The 25,174-nt window shown below is 42.1% G+C and overlaps 1 protein-coding gene across 1 annotated transcript in view; it reads left to right on the top strand.

Annotated features, from left to right (window-relative positions):
• The first annotated feature begins 10,512 nt into the window (after positions 1-10,512).
• Positions 10,513-25,174, top strand: part of ndst3 (N-deacetylase/N-sulfotransferase (heparan glucosaminyl) 3) — a 78,320-nt gene continuing 63,658 nt past the window's right edge. Inside the window, exons 1-3 of the mRNA XM_053619110.1 lie at positions 10,513-10,711; positions 12,721-13,174; positions 15,737-16,982. Of these exons, the coding sequence (XP_053475085.1) occupies positions 16,005-16,982 (978 nt within the window). The 5' untranslated portion in view covers positions 10,513-10,711; positions 12,721-13,174; positions 15,737-16,004. The remainder of the gene's footprint in view (positions 10,712-12,720; positions 13,175-15,736; positions 16,983-25,174) is intronic.

Genomic DNA, 25,174 nt, shown 5'->3' with positions numbered 1-25,174 from the left:
TATGAAAGCTGTCGTGAGCCTGTGTGTTTGTGTGGGTGTACGTGAAGACGCTCGGGGGGGGTGGGGGTGGGGGGGGGGGGGTATCTGTAAGTTCTGAGTTAGGTGTGTGTGTGTGTGTGTGTGTGTGTGTGTGTGTGAGTGGGTGGATTGTCACCTTGGTTACACGTGTGGTGAACCACATCCGTCCTCGTCGACGAGTGCGCCGCGTCGACGTGCAACTGCTACAACACTCAACCTGCTTAATTCCATGTCTCTCTCTCTCGTTATTCTTGTGCGTGCTGGTCTCTCTGGTTACATTTATACGACCGAACATGTTCCGTTCATATAACGGCGAGTAATTTATTGCAAAATTACAGTGCCGTGCATAAGTATTCACCCCCTCGAACTTTTCCACGTTTCGTTTTTTTTTATTTTTAGAGGAACCGAAAGGAACATAATGGGTTATTTTTTTTTAAAAAAAACCAAAACGAACGAATGCGGTACAACCACGACTCCGATTAGACGAGGCCGTTCTCTAACAGTCAGAAAGGAAAGCGTTAGAGCTGCGCCTGAGAGTAACGCTCGATGTGATACTACCACCAACGTGCTTCACTGCGGGGAACACGGTCAAGCAACTAGGACTCCAAATGTGAGAATGCTACCGTATGAATGAGATTAATTTAACTGAACCTTAACTGCGCTCACACAAAGCAGTCACTCAAGTTAAACTGTTTGCGAGAACAATTTCAATAAGCGAACATTCTTTATATAAAACCATGCAATTATAACGCGGCCACGTTTTAAAAATGCCCTCGGAGATTTTATTATAATACTTCTATTCGGTGTAACGCGTAGGAGTGTACAGACTTCAACTTCGACTTTCTGTATTTTTAGATTTTTAATATTCCAATCATTTCCAAAAGTTATTGCTGATTTTTATTTATTTATTTATTTATTTATTTAAATTAAAGGAATGAATCACCCCTGGAGTGGTGGGGGGTTTTTTTTTTCCCCCCAGCAGTCTTTATGATCTAGATCAGCGGCTTCTGACCAATCAGATTCAAGAATTCAACAGCGCTGACGTATAATAATAAATAATGTGTCTATTTAAACATATTTATTCATGATTGAGTGTGGTGGTAAAATCTCTGGATGCTCTTTATTTTTTATTTTTTATAAAGTAGATCATTTTTAATGACCTCCTCATTTTAACTTCATCATTCTACGACTAATTGACTGCTACTGCTGGTCGAAATTCATTACTAGGTGAATTATTTATGTGGTCTTGGGAGTATCGCATGAGATGAGATGGTTTATAACCAGAGGTTAGATTGAAATACGGTCATTTCATTTATATCGCGCGTTGGAAATGTTGACCGGAGTGCCGCATAAATACAACTAGCATCGTTTCACAAGAAGCACACGACGATGAGACAGAAAATCGACATAAACGCTGTGTAACGTACATAAACATGCACGTTTTCACAAAAACGTAATTCATTCAAATCGGGTTTTAAGGCTGAGATTTAAAAACAGAACTACGTACTACGTGCTGGGGGGGAGGAAAGGGGAAAAAAAATAAAAAAGCAACTCTGAGAGCATCAAAGATCTAAAATAAAGTGTACGGACGGAGCAAATTGACAATATAAGACGTAGCAGGAACATTGAGGGGTTTTAAAAATGATAAAACTTTAAACCCGATCCTCAGACGGAGGTCAGTGGAGAAAAGCGAAAACTATTGGATTACGTCCTGTGTTCCAATATTTTTTATTTTATTATTATTTTTTTATTTTAGCACCCCCACATCAACTCCCCTCAACTTCCCCTCGCCATCTTCAGGGCCGTTCGGATAATTTACCGGCTCGAGCGAGGTCTGACGGACAACCGGAGCAAACTTCTAAAGCACGAAGACTTTCTTTCTAAAGGTTTCAACGATAAAACACTGCAGCTGAAGCTTTTCAAACTGTCGTAATGTAAACCGGGGCAATAAGAGAACACTAGCGTATTTTCCCAGTGTGCCGTTCGGTGGTTGGTTAGAGAAGAAAACATTTCTCAAGGATTTACAGTTAAAGACTTACAGAAGCAGTCTCCGGATAGGCGAATCTTCAACCGGACACCACGATATAGACGAAAATAGAGATTTTCGCCAATTAATACCGAGTCCGACTCGTAATTTCCGACTTCTAACTAGGAACTAGAACTAATGCTGCGTTTGAGGCAAAGTTGCAACTTGTAATTCCCCATTCGCAACAGAAATCGGCTCCTCAGCTTGACGTTTCGTCTCGTCAACTTGAAGTTCACTACAGTAGAACAGAACCGGTAGCCAGCTGACAAAAAAAGGTCTATAGGACGTTCCCTAAACGGCCTCGACGACCGTCCCCCGAACGTCCGTGTGTAGGGTCTCCTTGATGTCCTACGGCCATTCGGGACGCTTAGGGGACATTCGCTGGAATGAACACATTCAGTAGTGTTATGATTTGCTATCCTCTGACGTCCTCGGAATGTCCGCCAGCGAACGTTATAAACCGGACCAAAGGTGGACCTAAGTGGACGTTCGCGACGTCCGGGGGACGTCCCCTGTTTGCTGGGCAGGCACTCAGTCCTGTAAGGGTAGAAGTAGCTCTTTATGAGCATTATGTGCTTTTTGTTTGTTAGCTTATCAGTAACTTGGAAATGACTACGTACAAGGCGAACACGAATTTCTGCTTTGAAAGTCGGGACGGTCTCCTCAACGCCCGAGTTCAGCAAGTGACATCAAATCAACATGGCTGCTCGGTGCGTAAACAGTAAACACAGTAGCACTTCTTTACTTTTAAATGTGTTATACTGTGTGTACATACGACAGTAGTCGTAATCAGCGTACAGTTGATACAGGGACTATATACGGTATAGTCTGCTGCTTTGAGAAGGCAAATAAATGTCAGTCGTGACAGTTTGCCGGCTAGCTTGTTGCTAACAAAAGACAAACATGGAGTTCAACTTGAAAATGGTGTAACGCCAAGCTCCAACATTCCACTTAGTTAAACGCAGATGGCTTTGGCATTAAAACGAGGATGATTTTAAATAGAAAAGTACCTCCATTGACTCCATTTAAATGAATATATATATATATATATAAAAAAAACTGGCTGCCTCTGCCAAGAAGTTACAATTGGGTCACGGTTTTTTAAATCCAGCTCAATGTACTGAGTTTTATCAATCCCGTACAGCTTATATTTTGGGCCGTCTTCCACAAAACGTAAGCCGATGGATGGACAGATATTTGGTCCCCACTGAGATATAGACACACACACACACACACACAGAGACAGAGAGGACCATCAGAGTTTCGTAGCAATATTTTAGGACAATCGTGATTAAAGACTCTTAAAGCTTGTTCAGTTATTTAGAAGCTTTTCTATGAAATAGCAAGAACATGGTTTTCCTCTTTTAAAAAAAATATTGCAATGTTTGTAGGTTTATTGGTGGCACATAAGGACCCAGTGATGGCACTCACACACACACACTGTCGCTCAAATGGAATATTTTACACGTGGCCAAACAGAGGATTGTGGGAGCTACAGTATCTGGCTTCAGTAGCGTTTAGCCTTGTGTGTGTGTGTGTGTGTGTGTGTGTGTAAGCATGAGTAAGGTCGTAGTAGCTTGTGGCGCCTCAGGCGAGGCAGTTAGCATGCAGCTCAGAGTCCAGCAGAGTCTTACTAGAGAGGAAAAAAAGGCTACACACGCAGATGCTATCTCCCTCTCACATTCAGTAAGAGCAGGCCATGCTCCATTCAACCTTACACTCGCATTCTTACATAAATACACCGGGACTTGACTTGCTGACCCGTATCAATTGTGTGTCATTTAGGTGTGTGTGTGTGTGTGTGTGTGTGTGTGTGTGTGTTCTGTAAAACATTTTCTACAAACATAATCTATATCGTATATGTGTACTATATCGTCAGCCATTAAAGCGGCGGTTTGTAAACTTTACACCTGTTTATGTGCCTATAACAATCATGTCATTTTAAAGATACATTAAAGCAGCTATCATTCTCAGTATTTCCACAGATTAGAACTGATGATAGTTTCTTGGTTTCAGGCATCTGTTGATTTTATTTATTTATTTATTTATTTATTTATTTATTTATTTTCTGGCCCAGAACGAAGCGGCTCGGCTCAGCCCCTTTTCCTTAAAAGGCAACTCACACAGTACTATGTATCTACACAGGTATATACAGGTATACTATCTTTCAACAGAGGGGGTGGAGTCATTTGCGGGGGAAGTTTGTGGTTTGTCAATGCTTTCCTTACGATTTCAGTTCACCTTACAGGCAGCAGGGTAAAACTCTAAAACTGACAAACTGCCCCTTTAATACATATTTGTTGGTATAAATCTTGTGAAGTAGTAGGAGGAGGAGGAGGAGGAGGAGGAGGATTAGGAGGAGTAGGAGGAGGAGTAGGAGGAGGAGTAGTAGGAGTAGGAGGTATAGGAGTTGGAGTAGTAGTAGGAGGTGTAGTAGTAGGAGTGGGAGTAGGAGTAGTTGGAGTAGGAGTAGTAGGAGCAGGAGGAGGAGGAGGAGGAGGAGTAGGAGGAGTGGGAGTAGGAGGTATAGGAGTAGGAGGAGTAGTAGGAGCTGGAGGAGTAGTAGGAGTGGGTGTAGGAGGAGTAGGAGGAGTAGTAGGAGGAGTTGGAGGAGGGGGAGGAGTGGGAGGAGTAGTTGGAGGAGGAGTAGGAGGAGTGGGAGGAGGAGGAGGAGTGGGAGGAGGAGTAGGAGGAGTAGTTGGAGGAGGATTAGGAGGAGTGGGAGGAGGAGGAGGAGGAGTAGTAGGAGTAGGAGGTATAGGAGTTGGAGTAGTAGTAGGAGGTATAGTAGTAGGAGTGGGAGTAGGAGTAGTTGGAGTAGGAGTAGTAGGAGGAGTAGTAGGAGCAGGAGGAGGAGGAGTAGGAGGAGTGGGAGTAGGAGGTATAGGAGTAGGAGGAGTAGTAGGAGCTGGAGGAGTAGTAGGAGGAAGAGGAGTAGGAGGAGTGGGTGTAGGAGGAGTAGGAGGAGTAGTAGGAGGAAGAGGAGTAGGAGGAGTGGGTGTAGGAGGAGTAGTAGGAGGAGTTGGAGGAGGAGGAGGAGTGGGAGGAGTAGTTGGAGGAGTGGGAGGAGTAGTTGGAGGAGGAGTAGTTGGAGGAGGAGTAGTTGGAGGAGGAAGAGGAGTGGGAGGAGGAGTAGGAGGAGTGGTTGGAGGAGGATTGGAGGAGGAGGAGTAGTAGGAGTAGGAGTAGTTGGAGGAGGAGTAGGAGGAGGAGGAGTAGTAGGAGTAGGAGTAGTTGGAGGAGGAGTAGTTGGAGGAGGAGTAGGAGGAGGAGGAGTAGTTGGAGGAGGAGTAGTTGGAGGAGGAGTAGTAGGAGTAGGAGTAGTTGGAGGAGGAGTAGTTGGAGGAGGAGTGGGAGGAGGAGTAGTTGGAGGAGGAGTGGGAGGAGGAGTAGTTGGAGGAGGAGTGGGAGGAGGAGTAGTTGGAAGAGGAGTGGGAGGAGGAGTAGTTGGAGGAGGAGTAGGAGGAGGAGGAGTAGTAGGAGTAGTTGGAGGAGGAGTAGTTGGAGGAGGAGTAGTAGGAGTAGGAGTAGTTGGAGGAGGAGTAGTAGGAGTAGGAGTAGTTGGAGGAGGAGTAGTTGGAGGAGGAGTGGGAGGAGGAGTAGTTGGAGGAGGAGTGGGAGGAGGAGTAGTTGGAAGAGGAGTGGGAGGAGGAGTAGTTGGAGGAGGAGTAGGAGGAGGAGGAGTAGTAGGAGTAGTTGGAGGAGGAGTAGTTGGAGGAGGAGTGGGAGGAGGAGTAGTTGGAGGAGGAGTGGGAGGAGGAGTAGTTGGAAGAGGAGTGGGAGGAGGAGTAGTTGGAGGAAGAGTAGTTGGAGGAGGAGTGGGAGGAGGAGTAGTTGGAGGAGGAGTAGGAGGAGGAGGAATAGTAGGAGTAGTTGGAGGAGGAGTAGTAGGAGTAGGAGTAGTTGGAGGAGGAGTGGGAGGAGGAGTAGTTGGAGGAGGAGTGGGAGGAGGAGTAGTTGGAGGAGGAGTAGGAGGAGGAGTAGTAGGAGGCATAGTAGGAGTAGTAGGAGTAGTTGGAGGAGGAGTGGGAGGAGGAGGAGTGGGAGGAGGAGTAGTTGGAGGAGGAGTGGAAGGAGGAGTAGTTGGAGGAGGAGTAGGAGGAGGAGGAGTAGTAGGAGTAGTTGGAGGAGGAGTAGTTGGAGGAGGAGTAGGAGGGGGAGGAGTAGTAGGAGTAGGAGTAGTTGGAGGAGGAGTAGTTGGAGGAGGAGTAGGAGGAGGAGTAGTAGTAGGAGTAGTTGGAGGAGGAGTAGTTGGAGGAGGAGTGGGAGGAGGAGTAGTTGGAGGAGGAGTAGGAGGAGGAGGAGTAGTAGGAGTAGGAGTAGTTGGAGGAGGAGTAGTTGGAGGAGGAGTAGGAGGAGGAGGAGTAGTAGTAGGAGTAGTTGGAGGAGGAGTAGTTGGAGGAGGAGTGGGAGGAGGAGTAGTTGGAGGAGGAGTAGGAGGAGGAGGAGTAGTAGGAGTAGGAGTAGTTGGAGGAGGAGTAGTTGGAGGAGGAGTGGGAGGAGGAGTAGTTGGAGGAGGAGTAGTTGGAGGAGGAGTGGGAGGAGGAGTAGTTGGAGGAGGAGTGGGAGGAGGAGTAGTTGGAGGAGGAGTGGGAGGAGGAGTAGTTGGAGGAGGAGTAGGAGGAGGAGGAGTAGGAGGCATAGTAGGAGTAGTAGGAGTAGTGGGACGAGTAGTAGTAGCTCTTTAAAATATTTGCTCCCATCCTTTTGCTTTTGCTAGCGACCTTGCTTAACAGTTTCCACAATATAACAGCTAACCCAGTGTTAGCTAGCCCGCTAGTGCTTGCTTTTACTCGCATGATTATCCTAGTTAGCTTGTTAATAAAAAAAAGCTAAATATCCGAATCGGAAATGAACTAAAGAAGTAAGATTAGCAAGCGAGCTACTTAGCTGGTATAATTAGCACAGTGCTGTATTTAGTGTTTAGTGTTTGTTTAGCGTAGCTTGTATAGCTGAGGTAATTTTACTAAAAGAAAGCGCACGCTAGTTGTTTTAGTTGTTTCTAAGGCTGCAGTTAGCCCCACGGTGTGACTAATGCTAGCTTCTATGCTAGCTGGACAGAAAATAATGTATTTCAGCACGTTTCCACTGGCTCGAACTGATTTTCTTTTGATAAATGAAATACAAGCGTCTCTTGGACATTTGGATCCCTGCTTCAGATAAAGAGAAATATAAACATCCTATGTGTTATCTCGAGCTTTTCTAGCATGTTTTGTGCCGCAGTGAGAGGATTGCATTGAGTGTGTGCGATTTTATTTATTTATTTATTTTCTATAAAATAGTGTGTGAGAGGGCCATTGTTGGGCCGATTAGAAACTGAACTGTTGACTGGAGTGTAACACAATGGCTCTACAGACAGCTGAGGAGTCTCCATTAGAATAACAAATGCGCCAGAGGCTACCCCTGTCACACACGCATAATGCACACTCGGATCGCTCTTACCCGCGCTCGATCTCGCTTTGTGAACTCCTTTTAAAAGCTGAAAACAATAGGTAGTAAATAATCAAATTAAATGCATATTTTAGCAGGGAGATTCTTGGAAGCCTTCCACTCCATTAGCCAGTCCAGAAAGGAAGGAGAACGAGAAGGAGAGAGAAGGAGAGATCAGCATGGGGTGCAGAAGGGAAGGATGGAGACTGGAATGTAAAGAGAACGAGACAGAGAGAGAGAGAGAGAGAGGAAAAAGTGGAGAAGAGAAGGACGAGTGAACTGAAAGCTTGCCAAGCCGGCACATTTGGCTCAAATGAGGCAATGCTAATGGAGGTTATGCACAGTGTCTAAGAACCATGTGTGTGTGTGTGTGTGTGTGTGTGTGTGTGTGTCTACTTTGCGCTGTATCAATTCATGAGGTTTCAGAATCTTCTTAAAAAACCCACCAAAAACATCATCTTCCTGTGTGTGTGTGTGTGTGTGTGTGTGTGTGTGTGTGTGTTTGAGTTTTTTTTGTGATTGCTGTGGCCAAAAATGCTCGATTTTGCTGCAAACTTTTTTTTTTCCTGAACCAAAACGTCCTCTGTGTGGGTATGCACATGCAAAATTCTCAGTATAATATATATTAGATGTAACCCCGTGCTTATGGGTGAGGAAAGGAAAATGTACGTATATTATATTTACAATTTATATACCTAAAAAAAAAAAAAAAAATAGAACTAAAATGGAATGTGGGGGTATTCTTCAATAAAAAAATAAATAAATAAATAAAGTAATTCATAAGACTCGAAGGAGCTCATACGCAGTTATCTGACAAATATTCGATCTCACTTTTATAATTAACGCAGCTTTTGTCCCGCTATCATTTCATGTTTTATCATTTTTTTCCCTTTATTTGACTGTCTGAAGTAAGATCTGTGAAACCTAACACACTTAAAATGTGTATTTGGCGTCTTTGTTTTGTCCCTGGGCGTGCAAACTTTTGCACTCGACTGCGGTTACAACTTCGGAGGTTCAAAAAAGCTCAACGTAGCTTCGTATTCGAAGAAGTGATTGACGTTATTATTATTTACCAGCTCTTGGGGTATAATCCGAGGCGTGACGTGTTTACGTGCCTCGACGGAGTTCGAATGCAGCTTTGTGATGATTACAATTGATCTTTTGATTCTTCACTTGAATTCAATATTGGGATGGAATCCTGGAACGCTGTATCAAAGGAACCTGTATGAATTTTAAAAAGTCCTGACTAGGCAAAGGCTTTTTCTTGCCCCTCTGATGAGGCTAATCTAATCATCAATACCAATTGAGCGTCCCGTTCTTGCCGTACGGAGCTGGAGTGCCTGGAGTTTGCGCGGGGGCTCCCTCCGGAAATGGATGGATGGATGGATGGATAGATGAATGGATGGATGGATGGATGGATGGATAGATGAATGGATGAATGGATTGATGGATGGATGGATGGATAGATGAATGGATGAATGGATGGATGGATGGATGGATGGATAGATGAATGGATTGATGGATGGATGGATGGATAGATGAATGGATGAATGGATGGATGGATGGATGGATGGATAGATGAATGGATGGATGGATAGATGAATGGATGGATGGATGGATAGATGAATGGATGGATGGATGGATAGATGGCTGGATGGATGTATTGATGGATGATGGATAGATAGATGGATGGATGGATGAATGGCTAGATGAATGGATGAATGGATCGATGGATCGATGAATGGATCGATGGATGGATGGATGGTTAGATGAATGGATGGATGGGTGGATGGATGGATGGATGGATAGATGGATGGATGGATGGATGGTTAGATGAATGGATGGATGGATGGGTGGATGGATGGATGGATAGATGGATGGATGGATGGATGGATGGTTAGATGAATGGATGGATGGATGGGTGGATGGATGGATGGATGGATGGATGGATGGTTAGATGAATGGATGGATGGATGGGTGGATGGATGGATGGATGGATAGATGGATGGATGGATGGATGGATGGTTAGATGAATGGGTGGATGGATGGATGGATGGTTAGATGGATGGATGGATGGGTGGATGGATGGATGGATGAATGGCTAGATGAATGGATGGATGGATGGATGGATGGTTAGATGAATGGATGGATGGATGGATGGATGGGTGAATGGATGAATGGCTAGATGAATGGATGGATGGATGGATGGTTAGATGAATGGATGGATGGATGGGTGGATGGATGAATGGCTAGATGAATGGATGGATGGATGGATGGATGGATGGTTAGATGAATGGATGGATGGATGGGTGGGTGGATGGATGGATGGATGGTTAGATGAATGGATGGATGGATGGATGGATGGGTGGATGGATGGATGGATGAATGGCTAGCTGAATGGATGGATGGATGGATGGTTAGATGAATGGATGGATGGATGGGTGGATGGATGGATAGATGAATGGCTAGATGAATGGATGGATGGATGGACGGATGGATGGTTAGATGAATGGATGGATGGATGGGTGGATGGATGGATGAATGGCTAGATGAATGAATGGATGGATGGATGGATGGACGGATGGATGTTTACCTCAGCTCATTGTGCTTGGTCATAGTTCTGCATAAACTTTGTAGCCATTGTTCAACTCTTTCCTTCCATCACTGTCATACTTATTTGGCAAAATAGGCCTTGTTTTGTTCTGTGTTGTTGTTTACATGCTACCTGTCTTTTCTATTACCCTACTACTGCCATTTCTTCTAATCAGTTTGCACTATGGAGCTCCACCAGAACTGATACAGCAGTAGTACTATGCGTGCTATTACGTGGGAATGGGGACAAAACTTCAAATATTTGCATGATTCCAAGGAGAAAATGGATAGACTTATGGCACTCCCATATGAATTGCAATACAATGTGTATTCTCGCTGTGGCAGCAATAATGAGTTTTATTTTATTTTTTTGGTGTGCGGAGGGGGGGGGGGGGGGGGGGTTGGCTTTGAATCAAAAATGCGAGAAATGCAAGATTCTGGGCAGAGGCGTCATATTTGTATGCAGGACTGTTTTTATGCCTACTTCAGTACTTCAGGATGACTTACTAAATCACTTGGTACAATGTCGGGGGCCGACTTCCACTGTTTGTTTGGAACGGTGCAAAGATCAATGTTTGGAAGGAATTCTGTTTAATCACAGCTGACAGACTGAGTGTCCCACTGTGAGTGTTTTCATTGTGAAAGGTGAGTACTTTGTGCAATACAGTGAACCACTGATGCACATACTGGTACACATAAGAATAATCAACTACAGGATAGAAGAGACGGAACGTTATGTCGCAGACCCTGGGGAACATCAGGGATGGGGACTGTAGACTGTTTCGCTCACATGCAGCTCTTAAGTTGATCTTTTCTCTCCGCTGAGAGCTGTGCACATGCGAAGTGATTGACGGACATGCATGGATGCCTCGGTGTGTTAATGTTGGTCTTTTTTTATTATTATTATTATTATTATTACTATCAAAATGAAACAACAGAATTGTAGAATATCAATAGAATTTAACAAGTGGAAAAGACTTTCCAATTGTAGCTTTAAGCTGAGTGTTTGTTTAACACTGGCAGAGTTAACTTAATATCAAATATACACTGTAAGAATGAATTACATGCTAAATTAAATACTAACGTGACATTGTAGCATTTAATACAACACTGTAGGTGTTACTACAACCTTGTAGGTGTTAATAAGGCACTACAGGAGTTAATACGGTATTGTAGGTGTTAATAAGGCACTATAGGAGTTAATACGGTATTGTAGGTGTTAATAAGGCACTACAGGAGTTAATATGGCATTGTAGGTGTTAATAAGGCACTACGGGATGTAATACAGTATTGTAGGGGTTAATAAGGCACTACGGGATGTAATACAGTATTGTAGGGGTTAATAAGGCACTACAGGAATTAATACGGTATTGTAGGTGTTAATAAGGCACTACAGGAGTTAATACGGTATTGTAGGTGTTAATAAGGCACTACAGGAGTTAATACGGTATTGTAGGTGTTAATAAGGCACTACGGGAGTTAATACGGTATTGTAGGTGTTAGTAAGGCACTATAGGAGTTAATACGGTATTGTAGGTGTTAATAAGGCACTACAGGAGTTAATACGGTATTGTAGGTGTTAATAAGGCACTACGGGAGTTAATACGGTATTGTAGGTGTTAATAAGGCACTACAGGAGTTAATACGGTATTGTAGGTGTTAATAAGGCACTACAGGAGTTAATACGGTATTGTAGGTGTTAATAAGGCACTACAGGAGTTAATACGGTATTGTAGGTGTTAATAAGGCACTACGGGAGTTAATACGGTATTGTAGGTGTTAGTAAGGCACTATAGGAGTTAATACGGTATTGTAGGTGTTAATAAGGCACTACGGGAGTTAATACGGTATTGTAGGTGTTAATAAGGCACTATAGGAGTTAATACGGTATTGTAGGTGTTAATTAGGCAGTACAGGAGTTAATACGGTATTGTAGGTGTTAATAAGGCACTACGGGAGTTAATACGGTATTGTAGGTGTTAATAAGGCACTATAGGAGTTAATACGGTATTGTAGGTGTTAATTAGGCACTACAGGAGTTAATACGGTCTTGTAGGTGTTAATAAGGCACTACAGGAGTTAATACGGTATTGTAGGTGTTAATAAGGCACTACGGGAGTTAATACGGTATTGTAGGAGTTAATAAGGCACTACGGGAGTTAATACGGTATTGTTGGTGTTAATAAGGCACTACGGGAGTTAATACGGTATTGTAGGTGTTAATAAGGCACTACGGGAATTAATACGGTATTGTAGGTGTTAATAAGGCACTATAGGAGTTAATACAGTATTGTAGGTGTTAATAAGGCACTACAGGAGTTAATACAGTATTGTAGGTGTTAATAAGGCACTATAGGAGTTAATACGGTATTGTAGGAGTTAATAAGGCACTACAGGAGTTAATACAGTATTGTAGGTGTTAATAAGGCACTATAGGAGTTAATACAGTATTGTAGGGGTTAATAAGGCACTATAGGAGTTAATACGGTATTGTAGGAGTTAATACGGTAACACTAGGAATTAATTCATCATTCTAGATGCTAATGTAAAACTGCAGGGGGTTAATTACATGGTAAATGTATATTGTTGGTGTTAATTAAACCCTGTGTCTGCAGTGAATTCATCTCTTTTCCGCATGATGTCTGATTCCACAGGCTACAAGGCGTTAAAAAGAATTCTGGTCGGAAGTTGAGGGTTTTGGATGAAGTGACTCCGATTCAGCACCAACCGAACCGTTCAGTCAGGAACCTGCACAATGAACATATCTGATTACCGGCCGCGGTGTCAGTCACACGAAGAGAATCTCACGCGCACACACATACACGCACACACACACACGCACACACACACACACGCACAGGCATCCGCGCGCGTTAAAGTCAGTGAAGGCAGTAAGAGAAGCGGCAGTGGCGGCGTTCCCTCAGCGACGCAGCATCGTCATCACAGAGAGAGAGAGAGAGAGAGAGAGAGAGAGAGGTGAATAGGTGGCTGCATCATTCCGGATGGCTGCCTCCGGATCAGCAGCAGAAGGAGGCGATGAGCTCGGGCTCGGAAGGCGGCTCACTCGCCTCGTCTCCCCGCACGCAAGAGCCTCATCCTCGGCTTGAGGTAAGTCCGCGCATCGCGGCTCTCGCGCATCCTCCAGAGCGCATCACTTTGCATCAATTGTTTGTTTGTTTGGGGGTTGTTGTTGTTTTTTTTGTTTGTTTGTTTTTTAGGCCTAGTTTAAATCTCCTTTCCAGGTGCAACTTCAAAAGGCGTTGTGCTTGAGCTTGGATCCCGTTTATGATATTTATTTGACTTGTGCGGTGTGTCGGAATGCCATGCATCCTGCAGGATCGGGATTAAGCACGCGCTCCAGATGCATCCATCCATACACTGTAGTGTATCACGGAAATATTTTTGGAAGTCAGTGCATTCCTTCATTCACTTTTTTTGTTTTATTGTCGGTGGCATGATGCGCCTGGCTGATTTGCGTGAACGCACATACTGATGGGTCGCTTCTGCCATTTATAGTGTTTGTGCTTTAAAAAACAAACAAACAAACAAACAAACAAATAAATAAAAGTCAAACTTTTTTTCTTCTTCACTGAAATTCTTTGAAATTTGCTTTTCTGGGCGCGCTTTAAAACCTTCAGAAGTTCAGCTGACACTCTGAGAACTGTGTGTGTGTGTGTGTGTGTGTGTGTGTGTGTCATTGAAAATTGTACTCCTGGCTGTGTTGGAGTTTCGGGTCATTCCTGAGTGTTTATTAATTAACCGCCGATTAAATAAAAGGTTAATTTAGCCCACAGGGCGCGTTACCACAGAAGGACGCGCCGCCTGGCGGTGAGGGAGAACAAGTGCGTTTTGGTAACGTGTGCGCTCCCAGACGCGCTCGAGAGGAAATCCTCAGAAGTCAAACCGTTCACAGGTATGGACGAGAAAATAATAAATATACACACGCGTAAAGAGACTGAAAACAGGAGGAGAAACTCGTCTGAAAGCGCGCGTCTGTGCGCCAGAAAAATAATCCAAGTGTACCCCATAGTAAAATGATGATAATAATAATAATAATAATAATAATAATAATAAACAAAAAAACTCACTGATTGTGTTATCAGTCCATCATTTCCTTTGCACACGCTTGTATAACAATTTTCTGGCATTTCTAGCGATTATATGGACAATACTGTCCAGATGTATATGCACAGATGTGCATGAAGAAACATCACAACACTTTGTCCAATAGGCTATCAAACCCTTAAAAATAATTCCTCATTCCTCCTTCCCTGCTGGAAAAAAAAGAAAAACCCCAATAGAAACCATCAGAGAAATTCGAATGGTTCGTATGGTCAGGACTGCGAGTAGAATGGTCTCTCATGTCCTGCTGGAAAAAACAAACAAACAAACAAACAAACAATAGAAACCATCAGAGAAATTGTTTCAAATGGTTTCCACTACAAATACCATTAAAAACCATCGGCTAACCATTACAAGCATTACCATTATCGGTGCTTAATGGTATCCACTAGACATCACATGCCACCAATAGAAGGCAATAAATTACCAGTAGAGACCCACAGCCATCGTTACAGTTTCCATTCAAACCAATACAATTCCCATTTTGTATAATCATTAAAACCATTACACATTCTATCAGGGTTTGTATTGTTGTTTGGTGGGGTTTTTTTCTCAGCAGGGTTTGCACACACGGGCAGGTTCTTCAAGCACATCTAACCTCTGACCTTTTATTAATCGAAAGCCCGAAACGACTTCGCCCTACGTGCTCCCGTATGCTGATGGTATTCTGAACACGTCCCATACCCTACCAATCCTCCGCTGAAGGTATGAAAGCGTCGTCTGTTATTATTAGATATCCAGTATTTCTTTCAAATCTCTTCCGTCCAGAATCTATGTTCCTGGATCCTTTGCATAAAGTTTTCCGTCCACGCGAAAAGAAACGGCGAGGACGGGATTGCTCGAGCTACCTGAAGGAGAGAACTGTTCCGTCTGATTTACGCTCCACATGGCGGATGCCAGTAAAGATGGCTAAGTGTTCTGGACGGTAATGGTATTAGATATTGTAGAGAGCAGTGAAGTACTTTATCCTGTCGTTTATATAGCACATAGATTTGTTCAGGCGTAAAAAAAAAAATGTTTTGGAGGTGAGATTATGAAAATAGCCCAAAACGCCATTTCAATGCCAGGCTGAAACGAGGAAAACGAACGATCGGAGTTGTCCGAAAGCGTATTAAAGCGTAACCTGACCTAATTCTTACTTTCTGTCGAGTCGTTCGTCGCCTTGAGATGTCGTTTCTGTGGACTAGAATTAATTCTGCGTGTGCCACGGTGTACGTGGGTGGGTACGTGATGGTCGCTTCTCCTTGCAAGCCAGCTCGGAGCTCTCGTTGCCTCGCTTCCCCCTCCCCCCACGCACACTTCCTATCCTATTTAAGCCCGACCAATCATGTGTCCCCTCGGGAAGTGTTGGTCACAGCTGGTGGACTGTCGATTGAAAACAACCTGGAGTCTTGACGGCTCGGTTTGTCCCTTTAGAGCATCGTTATCCTCCCTTGATGTGCACCCGGGGGAGGGGGAAACTTCGACACTTTCACAGACACGGGTCTTAAGTGCTCATTTGTAGACTGACAGGAGATGTGTCTTTTGTTTTCTTTCCTCTTTTAACAGGTCGCAAGGATTTAGCGTTGGAATTTTGGGACCATGGATAAAATGGCGTCCGACTAGCGTGGTGACTTTGTACAGATCAAGCGTTTGAGAACGATGTAAGGATCCGGAGGCCGTTCTACAGAACATCTGGAGTAAAAGAAAGATCGCTAGCCTGCGCTGTGCGATGGTAACATGACTACGAGATGCTTGCTAGTCGGCCGATCCTTTTTCTTTAGTCTAGGTTAGCGAACCATCCGAGACTTCGTCCTACACATGTACGCCGTTTGCCATGAATCTGGCCGTGAAGCTGCGGAGGAACTTGAGGAGGCTGGTTATCCTCCTCGCCACCTTCTGCATGGTCAGTGTCATAGTCTCCGCCTACTATCTCTACACGGGGTCTGCCCAGGAGCTGGATCTGACGGACCATGGTGCTGGCCAAGACTGCGCTGAACTCCGGGTGCTACCTTTCCGACCAGCAGAGTTGCGGATGCCTAAACCCATGGACCCGTCGAGGAAGGACCCTGTAGTGTTGGTGTTTGTGGAGAGCCAGTACTCCCAGCTGGGGCAGGATATTATCGCCATCCTAGAATCCAACCAGTTTCGCTACCAAGCTGAGATCGCACCAGGGAAAGGCGACATCCCTCCACTGACCCACAAGGGTCGTGGGCGATATGCACTGGTCATCTATGAGAATGTGCTCAAGTATGTAGGTATGGACGCGTGGAACCGTGACCTTCTAGACAAGTATTGCGTTGAGTACAGCGTTGGACTTGTTGCCTTTCACCGTGCTAGTGAGAACTCCCAGCCTACCGTGCACCTCAAGGGCTTCCCCCTAACCTTACAAACCAACGTACCCCTGTGCGACTGCTGTGTTAATCCGCGCTCACCGCTGCTCTACGTTACTCGAGCCGAAGTGGATCGAGGACCACTTCCAGGTGACGACTGGACCGTATTCCAGTCCAACCACTCCACATACGAGCCAGTACTGCTCGCCAGATCACGGCTTAGTCCGGACGATGCCAGTGGAAGGATGGTGACCGGGCTCCAAGCCACTGTGGTTCAGGACTTGGGGCTTTATGATGGGGTTCAGAGGGTGCTGTTTGGGCAAGGCCTGGGCTACTGGCTACACCGACTCATATTGGTGGACGCAATTGCCTACCTCACTGGCAAGAAACTGTCACGCTCGTTGGAACGCTACATCCTGGTGGACATTGATGACATCTTTGTAGGAAAGAAAGGCACAAGGATGAAAGTGGATGACGTGAAGGTAAGGTGTGAAGGTGCACATATATGTGTGTGTGTGTGTGTGTTCAATTGTAACTCAAAACCATTTGTTTAATTTGCTCTGTCCAGTGCCACACTGTGTTGGTAATAATGAGATTTCATTATTATTGATGTGTATTACCGACGTCTTTTTGCTGGGAACGTATACAGATTTGATTTCATGTCAAGACCAGTAATGTTAAATTTCCGTAAAGGACATGGCTATGTTCAATCAGGGTTGCCAGATTGGCCTTATTATTAACTGTCCGATCCTGGTGTAAAACCTTTTTATGCGTTCGACTACAAACTGCTACTTTCTTTGACCAGGAAACCTGCGCTGTTGAAATCTTGATTCTGATTGGCCAGATGGGGTTCATTAATGTTATCTGCCAGCAGTCTAGTTTGGCTACAAGGCACAGCTTGGGCTTATATTACTCCAGGAGTCTCCAGTGTCAGAGCTTTGTAACAGTCAGACGTAAAGCAGGACGGATCTTCAGGACGGAGGTCTTTGCCGTTTTGCTTTGCGTTGACCAATCCCGTTGTTGATTATTTGCAGTGGGATTAAGAAAACCATCATTTGTGAGGCAAACTGGCAACCCGGGTTGAAATGCCGGGGGTTTTTCACCGGTAACGCAGTGGCAAAAAGGAAAACGCACGCATAACGATCCAGGGATTTTGCTAACCGGTGACAATCAGTGAACGACATCTGGAGTAAATTTAATTCATAAAATTCAATAAAACCGTTCCACGCCAACCATTCTGTCCATAGAAAACCCTCATTTTTGTCTGGTACGCTGCTTAGCAACCAAAGCCTACTGTTAGCGGACTATATAGCGGACTATATAGACTATATAGAAGAGTTGTTGATGGCGAATGTTATGAGGAATAAGTTAAGTTATTCTACTAGCGGTGGTATTTAGTCACGACCCCTAATAACCTACTACCCATGGCTGATTGTTTGTGTGTGTGTGTGTGTGTGTGCGCGCGCTAGTGTTAGCCTGAATAGCAGTGGGTGTTTGAGTTGGCCTGGCCGAGTCTAAAGAAGCTATTTAGGGGAACAAGAGGAGTTAAATGGTGCTCAGTCACTCTTTCACACACTCGTTCATTCTGTCGTTCCCACGTTCGCCCCCCTCCACGAGCCTCTTCAGCAGATTGAAAGGTCACGCTCACTCCATTATGTGATGACTTCATGACTTACACAGCCTCTCTCAGTGAGTGTGTGTGTGTGTGTGTGTGTGTGTGTGTGTGTGGTTAAGAGTATAAGAGTATATTTTATTCAGTAGGGATTTAGTAATTGAGGAAGTTTCATTCACACTTATATTCCACACACACACACACACACACACACACACACACACATGCAGCTGTACCATGCCAGGCATTTGACAGAAATGATGATGAAAGGAAACGATAATTAGATTGTTAAAGTCAGAGAACCAGAGTGTAGCGCACATTAAAACACACACACACACACACACACACACACACACACACGCGCGCGCGCGTGCGAAGTGTACAGGCTTCACCGAACACTTTGTCTCTAAAAATTAATCACTCACATTGCTCTCCAGATGTCAGATGTAGTGTTATGTTATTTTTATGTTTTTTATGTTATTTTGTGTATATAACAATAACCAAAAGGAAACAAATTGATCGAATCTCCTAACTGTTCTTTTTCCGGACATATGTGTGTTAAGTAATGTTGGACATCCGTAGTCCGTGATTATGTACAGGATAAACAATCTCTGTATAAATCACAGAGATGGGCGTGTCTTCATGATGTATAAATTACAGAGATGGGCGTGTCTTCACAATGTATAAATCACAGAGATGGGCGTATCTTCATGATGTATAAATCAGAGATGGGCGTATCTTCACGATGTATAAATCAGAGATGGGCGTGTCTTCACGATGTATAAATTACAGAGATGGGCGTGTCTTCACGATGTATAAATTACAGAGATGGGCGTGTCTTCACGATGTATAAATTACAGAGATGGGCGTGTCTTCATGATGTATAAATCAGAGATGGGCGTATCTTCATGATGTATAAATCAGAGATGGGCGTATCTTCACGATGTATAAATTACAGAGATGGGCGTGTCTTCATGATGTATAAATCAGAGATGGGCGTATCTTCACGATGTATAAATCACAAAGATGGGCGTGTCTTCACGATGTATAAATCAGAGATGGGCGTATCTTCATGATGTATAAATCACAAAGATGGGCGTGTCTTCATGATGTATAAATCAGAGATGGGCATATCTTCACGATGTATAAATCAGAGATGGGCATATCTTCACGATGTATAAATCAAAGATGGGCATGTCTCCACGATGTATAAATCAGAGATGGGCATATCTTCACGATGTATAAATCAGAGATGGGCGTATCTTCACAATGTATAAATCAGAGATGGGCATGTCTCCACGATGTATAAATCAAAGATGGGCGTGTCTCCACGATGTATAAATCACAGAGATGGGCGTATCTTCATGATGTATAAATCAGAGATGGGCGTGTCTCCACGATGTATAAATTACAGAGATGGGCGTGTCTTCACGATGTATAAATTACAGAGATGGGCGTATCTTCACGATGTATAAATCAGAGATGGGCGTGTCTTCACGATGTATAAATCACAGAGATGGGCGTATCTTCATGATGTATAAATCACAAAGATGGGCGTGTCTTCACGATGTATAAATCAGAGATGGGCGTGTCTTCACGATGTATAAATCAGAGATGGGCGTGTCTTCACGATGTATAAATCACAGAGATTTATAATAATCCCACACGCACAGCATACACCTCATTTTAATAATAAAAATCATTTTTTGATCGTCGTAGGGGGCGTGGCCAGGCATGCAAGCTGTGCTTTATCATTCGTCGTTCACATGACCATAACACGTCTGTGCGAGGAACTCGTTAACTTACATGAAACCCTCGGAAGACTCGCCTCTCCGACACGTCCTCTTAATTAAACACCACCTGCACCGGTTTCGGCGGGAGACGACGGCGTTGATACTGAACACGGGGCCCAAATCCTCTTTTCCTTCCGGGAGTCTTTCCCAACATGTAAAACTGACGAGAGACATATTACCTCAGGTTATTCCTACTGACCAGGACTTTACCGTAAAAGCTCTTTTCTTAAACCGTTAGTATTTATTATCGTATTGTAGTTAGACGATGAAGTAGAGGGCGGCTGCGAGGAAAGGCAGCACAATAAAACTCAAATAAAAAAGACGGAAAATCGTTGTATTTTGAAAAAAAAAAAAAAGTCAACTGGCCGGGCTTACGCCGTGACTCACCGTGAACCCGCGACAACCCAAAGACGTTCACGTGAATAAGAAGCAGAGGTTAACGTTACCATTAATAAACCTGCTTTGCTTCATTAAGTCAAGGTTAACGATTAAGTAGCTGCGCCGTGATGATATTATTTACACATGACACGATGCACAGTAGCTGAACAAAGCTATCCTGGATTATTAATGCTTATGTACTGCTTTAAATTATCATCATTATTATTATTATTATTATTATTATTATTATTATTATTATTATTTTGCTTAATTATTGAAGCCAAGGTGCAAATGTGTTTGTTTCTATCCAACACTTTTCCTACACGTCCGTTGTGTGTTAATTATCTTCTACTGGCCGTGTGTGTGTGTGTGTGTTGTTTTTTCTTTTCCTCATGCTATTAATTGTTGAGGTGTTTTATTTCCAGTGGTAATATTCGGTGGGAAAAGGTTACCGAACCCATTATGTCCCCGTCCTGAACGCTGTTAGCTTACATGCAGTGTTACAGTAATCTTTGATTGGCTGGGGCTAATTTGAGCGAATAGTGTGTGTGTGTGTGTGTGTGTGTGTGTGTGTGTGTGTGTTGGCGGTGGTGGCTTGGTGTTCGGGGAGAGAATTAGCGCTATTCGTTCCAGAGCTCAACCGCAAATGTCATCGTCAAATTCCCGCCGGATTCTGGGAAAGGAGGAGAGAAGAGACTTTGATCCGACTGCAATTGTTTTTTAGGTTCTTCCTAGACAGTGTTTCTCTCTCCCTCATTCTCTCTCGATCTGTGTGTGTGTGTGTGTGTGTGTGTGTGTATGGAGGCCGAGCCCATTACTAAGCCACTGGAGCGAAATGAAAGGTAACAGTTAATCAATGGCGGGCCAATCAATGCAGTGGAAACGGAGAAAGAGAGAGAGAGAGAGAGAGAGGACTTAATCATGCTGCGTAGTTACATAACACTGTTATAACACTGTTATTACATGTCAGTGACAATTTGCTTTGTGTACATGGTGTGTGTGTGTGTGTGTGTCTCACTGAGCGCGCTACAGGAATGCTAGCTCCAATCAGTAGATAATGTAAGGTGATAATGCAGAGGAAATAATGTAAGAAAGTCATGTAACAGGACATCAGTTCGGGGCAGTTAAATAAATAAATAAATAAATAAACAAACAAACAAATAAAAGAATAAACAGTCAAGAGAGTGTAGAGCCGAGTCCAAAAATGTCTTAACGTGCGTCAAACTACACCACCAGACAAAGCTGTGGTCTTGTAAAAAGTACACCTAGCCAGGATAGGCCAGGGTTGTGCTACAGATGTGCTTCGTCATTGCTAGGTGCTTCTTTCCTTTTTACACTGGGGTTAGTTACCCCACGTGATTATGTTTCTTGGGTCTGAGCTATCCCCTTCGAATCAAACAAACCGGCGTGCCTTTATTTGTTGCTTAGTGACGGTCGTATGGAAGTAAGCCAGAATCGCGCAGGTTCGGCTCGATTTCATATTCACGTTGACTCGTGAGTCGAGTATGTGCACTAAATCCGCGCGGATTGCACGGACTTCGCCGGCGACTTGAGTGAACATCGTTTGTGAAACATAACCTGCCAGATTGGCTAGTGAGCTAGTGACATCGTTACCCGCTGCAATGGATTTATACCCGGTGTTAATTTCAAACCCTGTCGTAAAAGCAAACCGTTTTATTCCATTGTAGTACAGTATAGTACAGTATAGTAGCTATAGTACAGTATAGTATAGTTGCTATAGTATAGTATAATATAGTATAGTAGCTATAGTATAGTATAGTACAGTACAGTATAGTATAATACAGTACAGTATAGTTGCTATAGTATAGTACAATATAGTAGCTGTAGTATAGTATAGTATAATACGGTATAGTATAGTAGCTATAGTATAGTATAGTGCAGTATAGTAGCTATAGTATAGTAGCTATAGTATAGTATACTATAGTACAGTATAGTACGGTATAGTATAATAGCTATAGTATAGTATAGTACGGTATAGTATAGTAGCTATAGTATAGTATAATATAGTATAGTAGCTATAATATAGTATAGTACAGTATAGTAGCTATAGTATGGTGTAGTATAATACGGTATAGTATAGTAGCTATAGTATAGTATAGTACAGTATAGTAGCTATAGTATAGTATAATATAGTATAGTAGCTATAGTATAGTATAGTGTAGTACGGTATAGTATAGTAGCTATAGTATAGTATAGTACAGTATAGCGGTATAGTACGGTATAGTATAGTAGCTATAGTACGGTATAGTATAGTAGCTATAGTATAGTAGCTATAGTATAGTACAGTACAGTATAGTAGCTATAGTATAGTACACTACAGTATAGTATAGTAGCTATATTATAGTATAGTAGCTATAGGATAGTTCAGTATAGTATAGTAGCTATAGTATAGTATAACTTAGTATAGTAGCTATATTATAGTATAGTAGCTATAGTATAGTACAATACAGTATAATAGCTATAGTATAGTATAGTATAGTAGCTATAGTATAGTATAATATAGTACAGTATAGTACAGTATAGTATAGTAGCTTTAATATAGTATAGTACAGTACAGTATAGTAGCTATAATATAGTACAGTATAGTATAGTAGCTATAGTATAGTATAATATAGTACAGTATAGTACAGTATAGTATAGTAGTTATAGTATAGTATAATATAGTATAGTATAGTAGCTATAGTGTAGTATAACATAATATAGTATAGTAGCTATAGTATACTATAGTATAGTACAGTATAGTATAGTAGCTTTAATATAGTATAGTACAGTATAGTATAGTAGCTATAGTATAGTATAATATAGTATAGTATAGTAGCTATAGTGTAGTACAGTATAGTATAGTAGCTATAGTATAGTATAATATAGTATAGTATAGTAGCTATAGTGTAGTACAGTATAGTATAGTAGCTATAGTATAGTATAATATAGTATAGTATAGTAGCTATAGTGTAGTACAGTATAGTATAGTACAGTATAGTATAGTAGCTATAGTATAGTATAATATAGTATAGTATAGTAGCTATAGTGTAGTACAGTATAGTATAGTACAGTATAGTATAGTAGCTATAGTGTAGTACAGTATAGTATAGTAGCTTTAATATAGTATAGTACAGTATAGTATAGTAGCTATAGTGTAGTATAGTATAGTAGCTTTAATATAGTATAGTATAGTATAGTAGCTATAGTATAGTATAATATAGTATAGTATGTTAGCTATAGTGTAGTACAGTATAGTATAGTAGCTATAGTATAGTACAGTATAGTATAGTAGCTATAGTATAGTATAATATAGTATAGTATAGTAGCTATAGTGTAGTACAGTATAGTATAGTAGCTATAGTATAGTATAATATAGTATAGTATAGTAGCTATAGCGTAGTACAGTATAGTATAGTACAGTATAGTAGAGTAGCTATAGTATAGTATAATATAGTATAGTACAATAGCTATAGTATAGTACAGTATAGTATAGTATAATATAGTATAGTAGCTATAGTATAGTATAATATAGTATAGTAGCTATAGTATAGTATAATATAGTATAGTATAGTAGCTATAGTGTAGTACAGTATAGTATAGTACAGTATAGTATAGTAGCTATAGTATAGTATAATATAGTATAGTATAGTAGCTATAGTGTAGTACAGTATAGTATAGTACAGTATAGTATAGTAGCTATAGTGTAGTACAGTATAGTATAGTAGCTTTAATATAGTATAGTACAGTATAGTATAGTAGCTATAGTGTAGTATAGTATAGTAGCTTTAATATAGTATAGTATAGTATAGTAGCTATAGTATAGTATAATATAGTATAGTATGTTAGCTATAGTGTAGTACAGTATAGTATAGTAGCTATAGTATAGTACAGTATAGTATAGTAGCTATAGTATAGTATAATATAGTATAGTATAGTAGCTATAGTGTAGTACAGTATAGTATAGTAGCTATAGTATAGTATAATATAGTATAGTATAGTAGCTATAGCGTAGTACAGTATAGTATAGTACAGTATAGTAGAGTAGCTATAGTATAGTATAATATAGTATAGTACAATAGCTATAGTATAGTACAGTATAGTATAGTATAATATAGTATAGTAGCTATAGTATAGTACAGTATAATATAGTAGCTATAGTATAGTATAATATAGTATAGTATAGTATAGTATCTATAGTGTAGTACAGTACAGTATAGTAGCTTTAATATAGTACAGTACAGTATAGTAGTGTTAACGAAGTTAATTAAGTTGTATTAACGAATGGCAAAAAGGCGATGTTATACAAGTTAAACAAGTTGTACGTTATACAAGTAGTGTATTTGGATTATTGTTTTTTAAAGTACGCGAGCTAACGTTAGATTCGGTGGAAATAACGCTAACAACGTTCACTCAAAACAAGTCAGCCGTGTTGGCTTAATTAACAGTCCCAAGCTTGACATAACCTTAACTGACATAAGTAATGATATCGTAACGCTACCGTCAGAGTTTCTTACCTTAAGGCATGTGTGCGTACCTCCAGGGACGGCTCTATTCAGTCGTGTTCACTCTTCCAAGGAGCGTTGCACGTGTGAAGCCAGGAGGAGGGTTGATTTCATTTGTTTGTTTGTTTGTTTGTTTTTTGGACAACTCGGAAGGTGTGAGTCTCATGATTTCATTCACCGTGACCCTGTCCTCGCAGACCAACCCCCACCCCCCCACCTTTTCAAAAAGTCATCGGATATAGATGATTCACAATATCAATAATAAACAAGTTTGCATCCGTGTGTGTGTTAGAGTCTCTGTGCTAGGTGTTGTGGATTGGAATGTCACTCTCGTTCACCGCTTGGCATATCTCCCATCAGCCTCTTGGGCCGAGCTGATGAACGGG

The sequence above is a fragment of the Ictalurus furcatus genome, chromosome 29, assembly GCF_023375685.1.
Source record: "Ictalurus furcatus strain D&B chromosome 29, Billie_1.0, whole genome shotgun sequence".
In the NCBI taxonomy this organism is placed as follows: Eukaryota; Metazoa; Chordata; class Actinopteri; order Siluriformes; family Ictaluridae; genus Ictalurus; species Ictalurus furcatus.
This window is presented reverse-complemented; position numbering and strand designations above follow the sequence as displayed.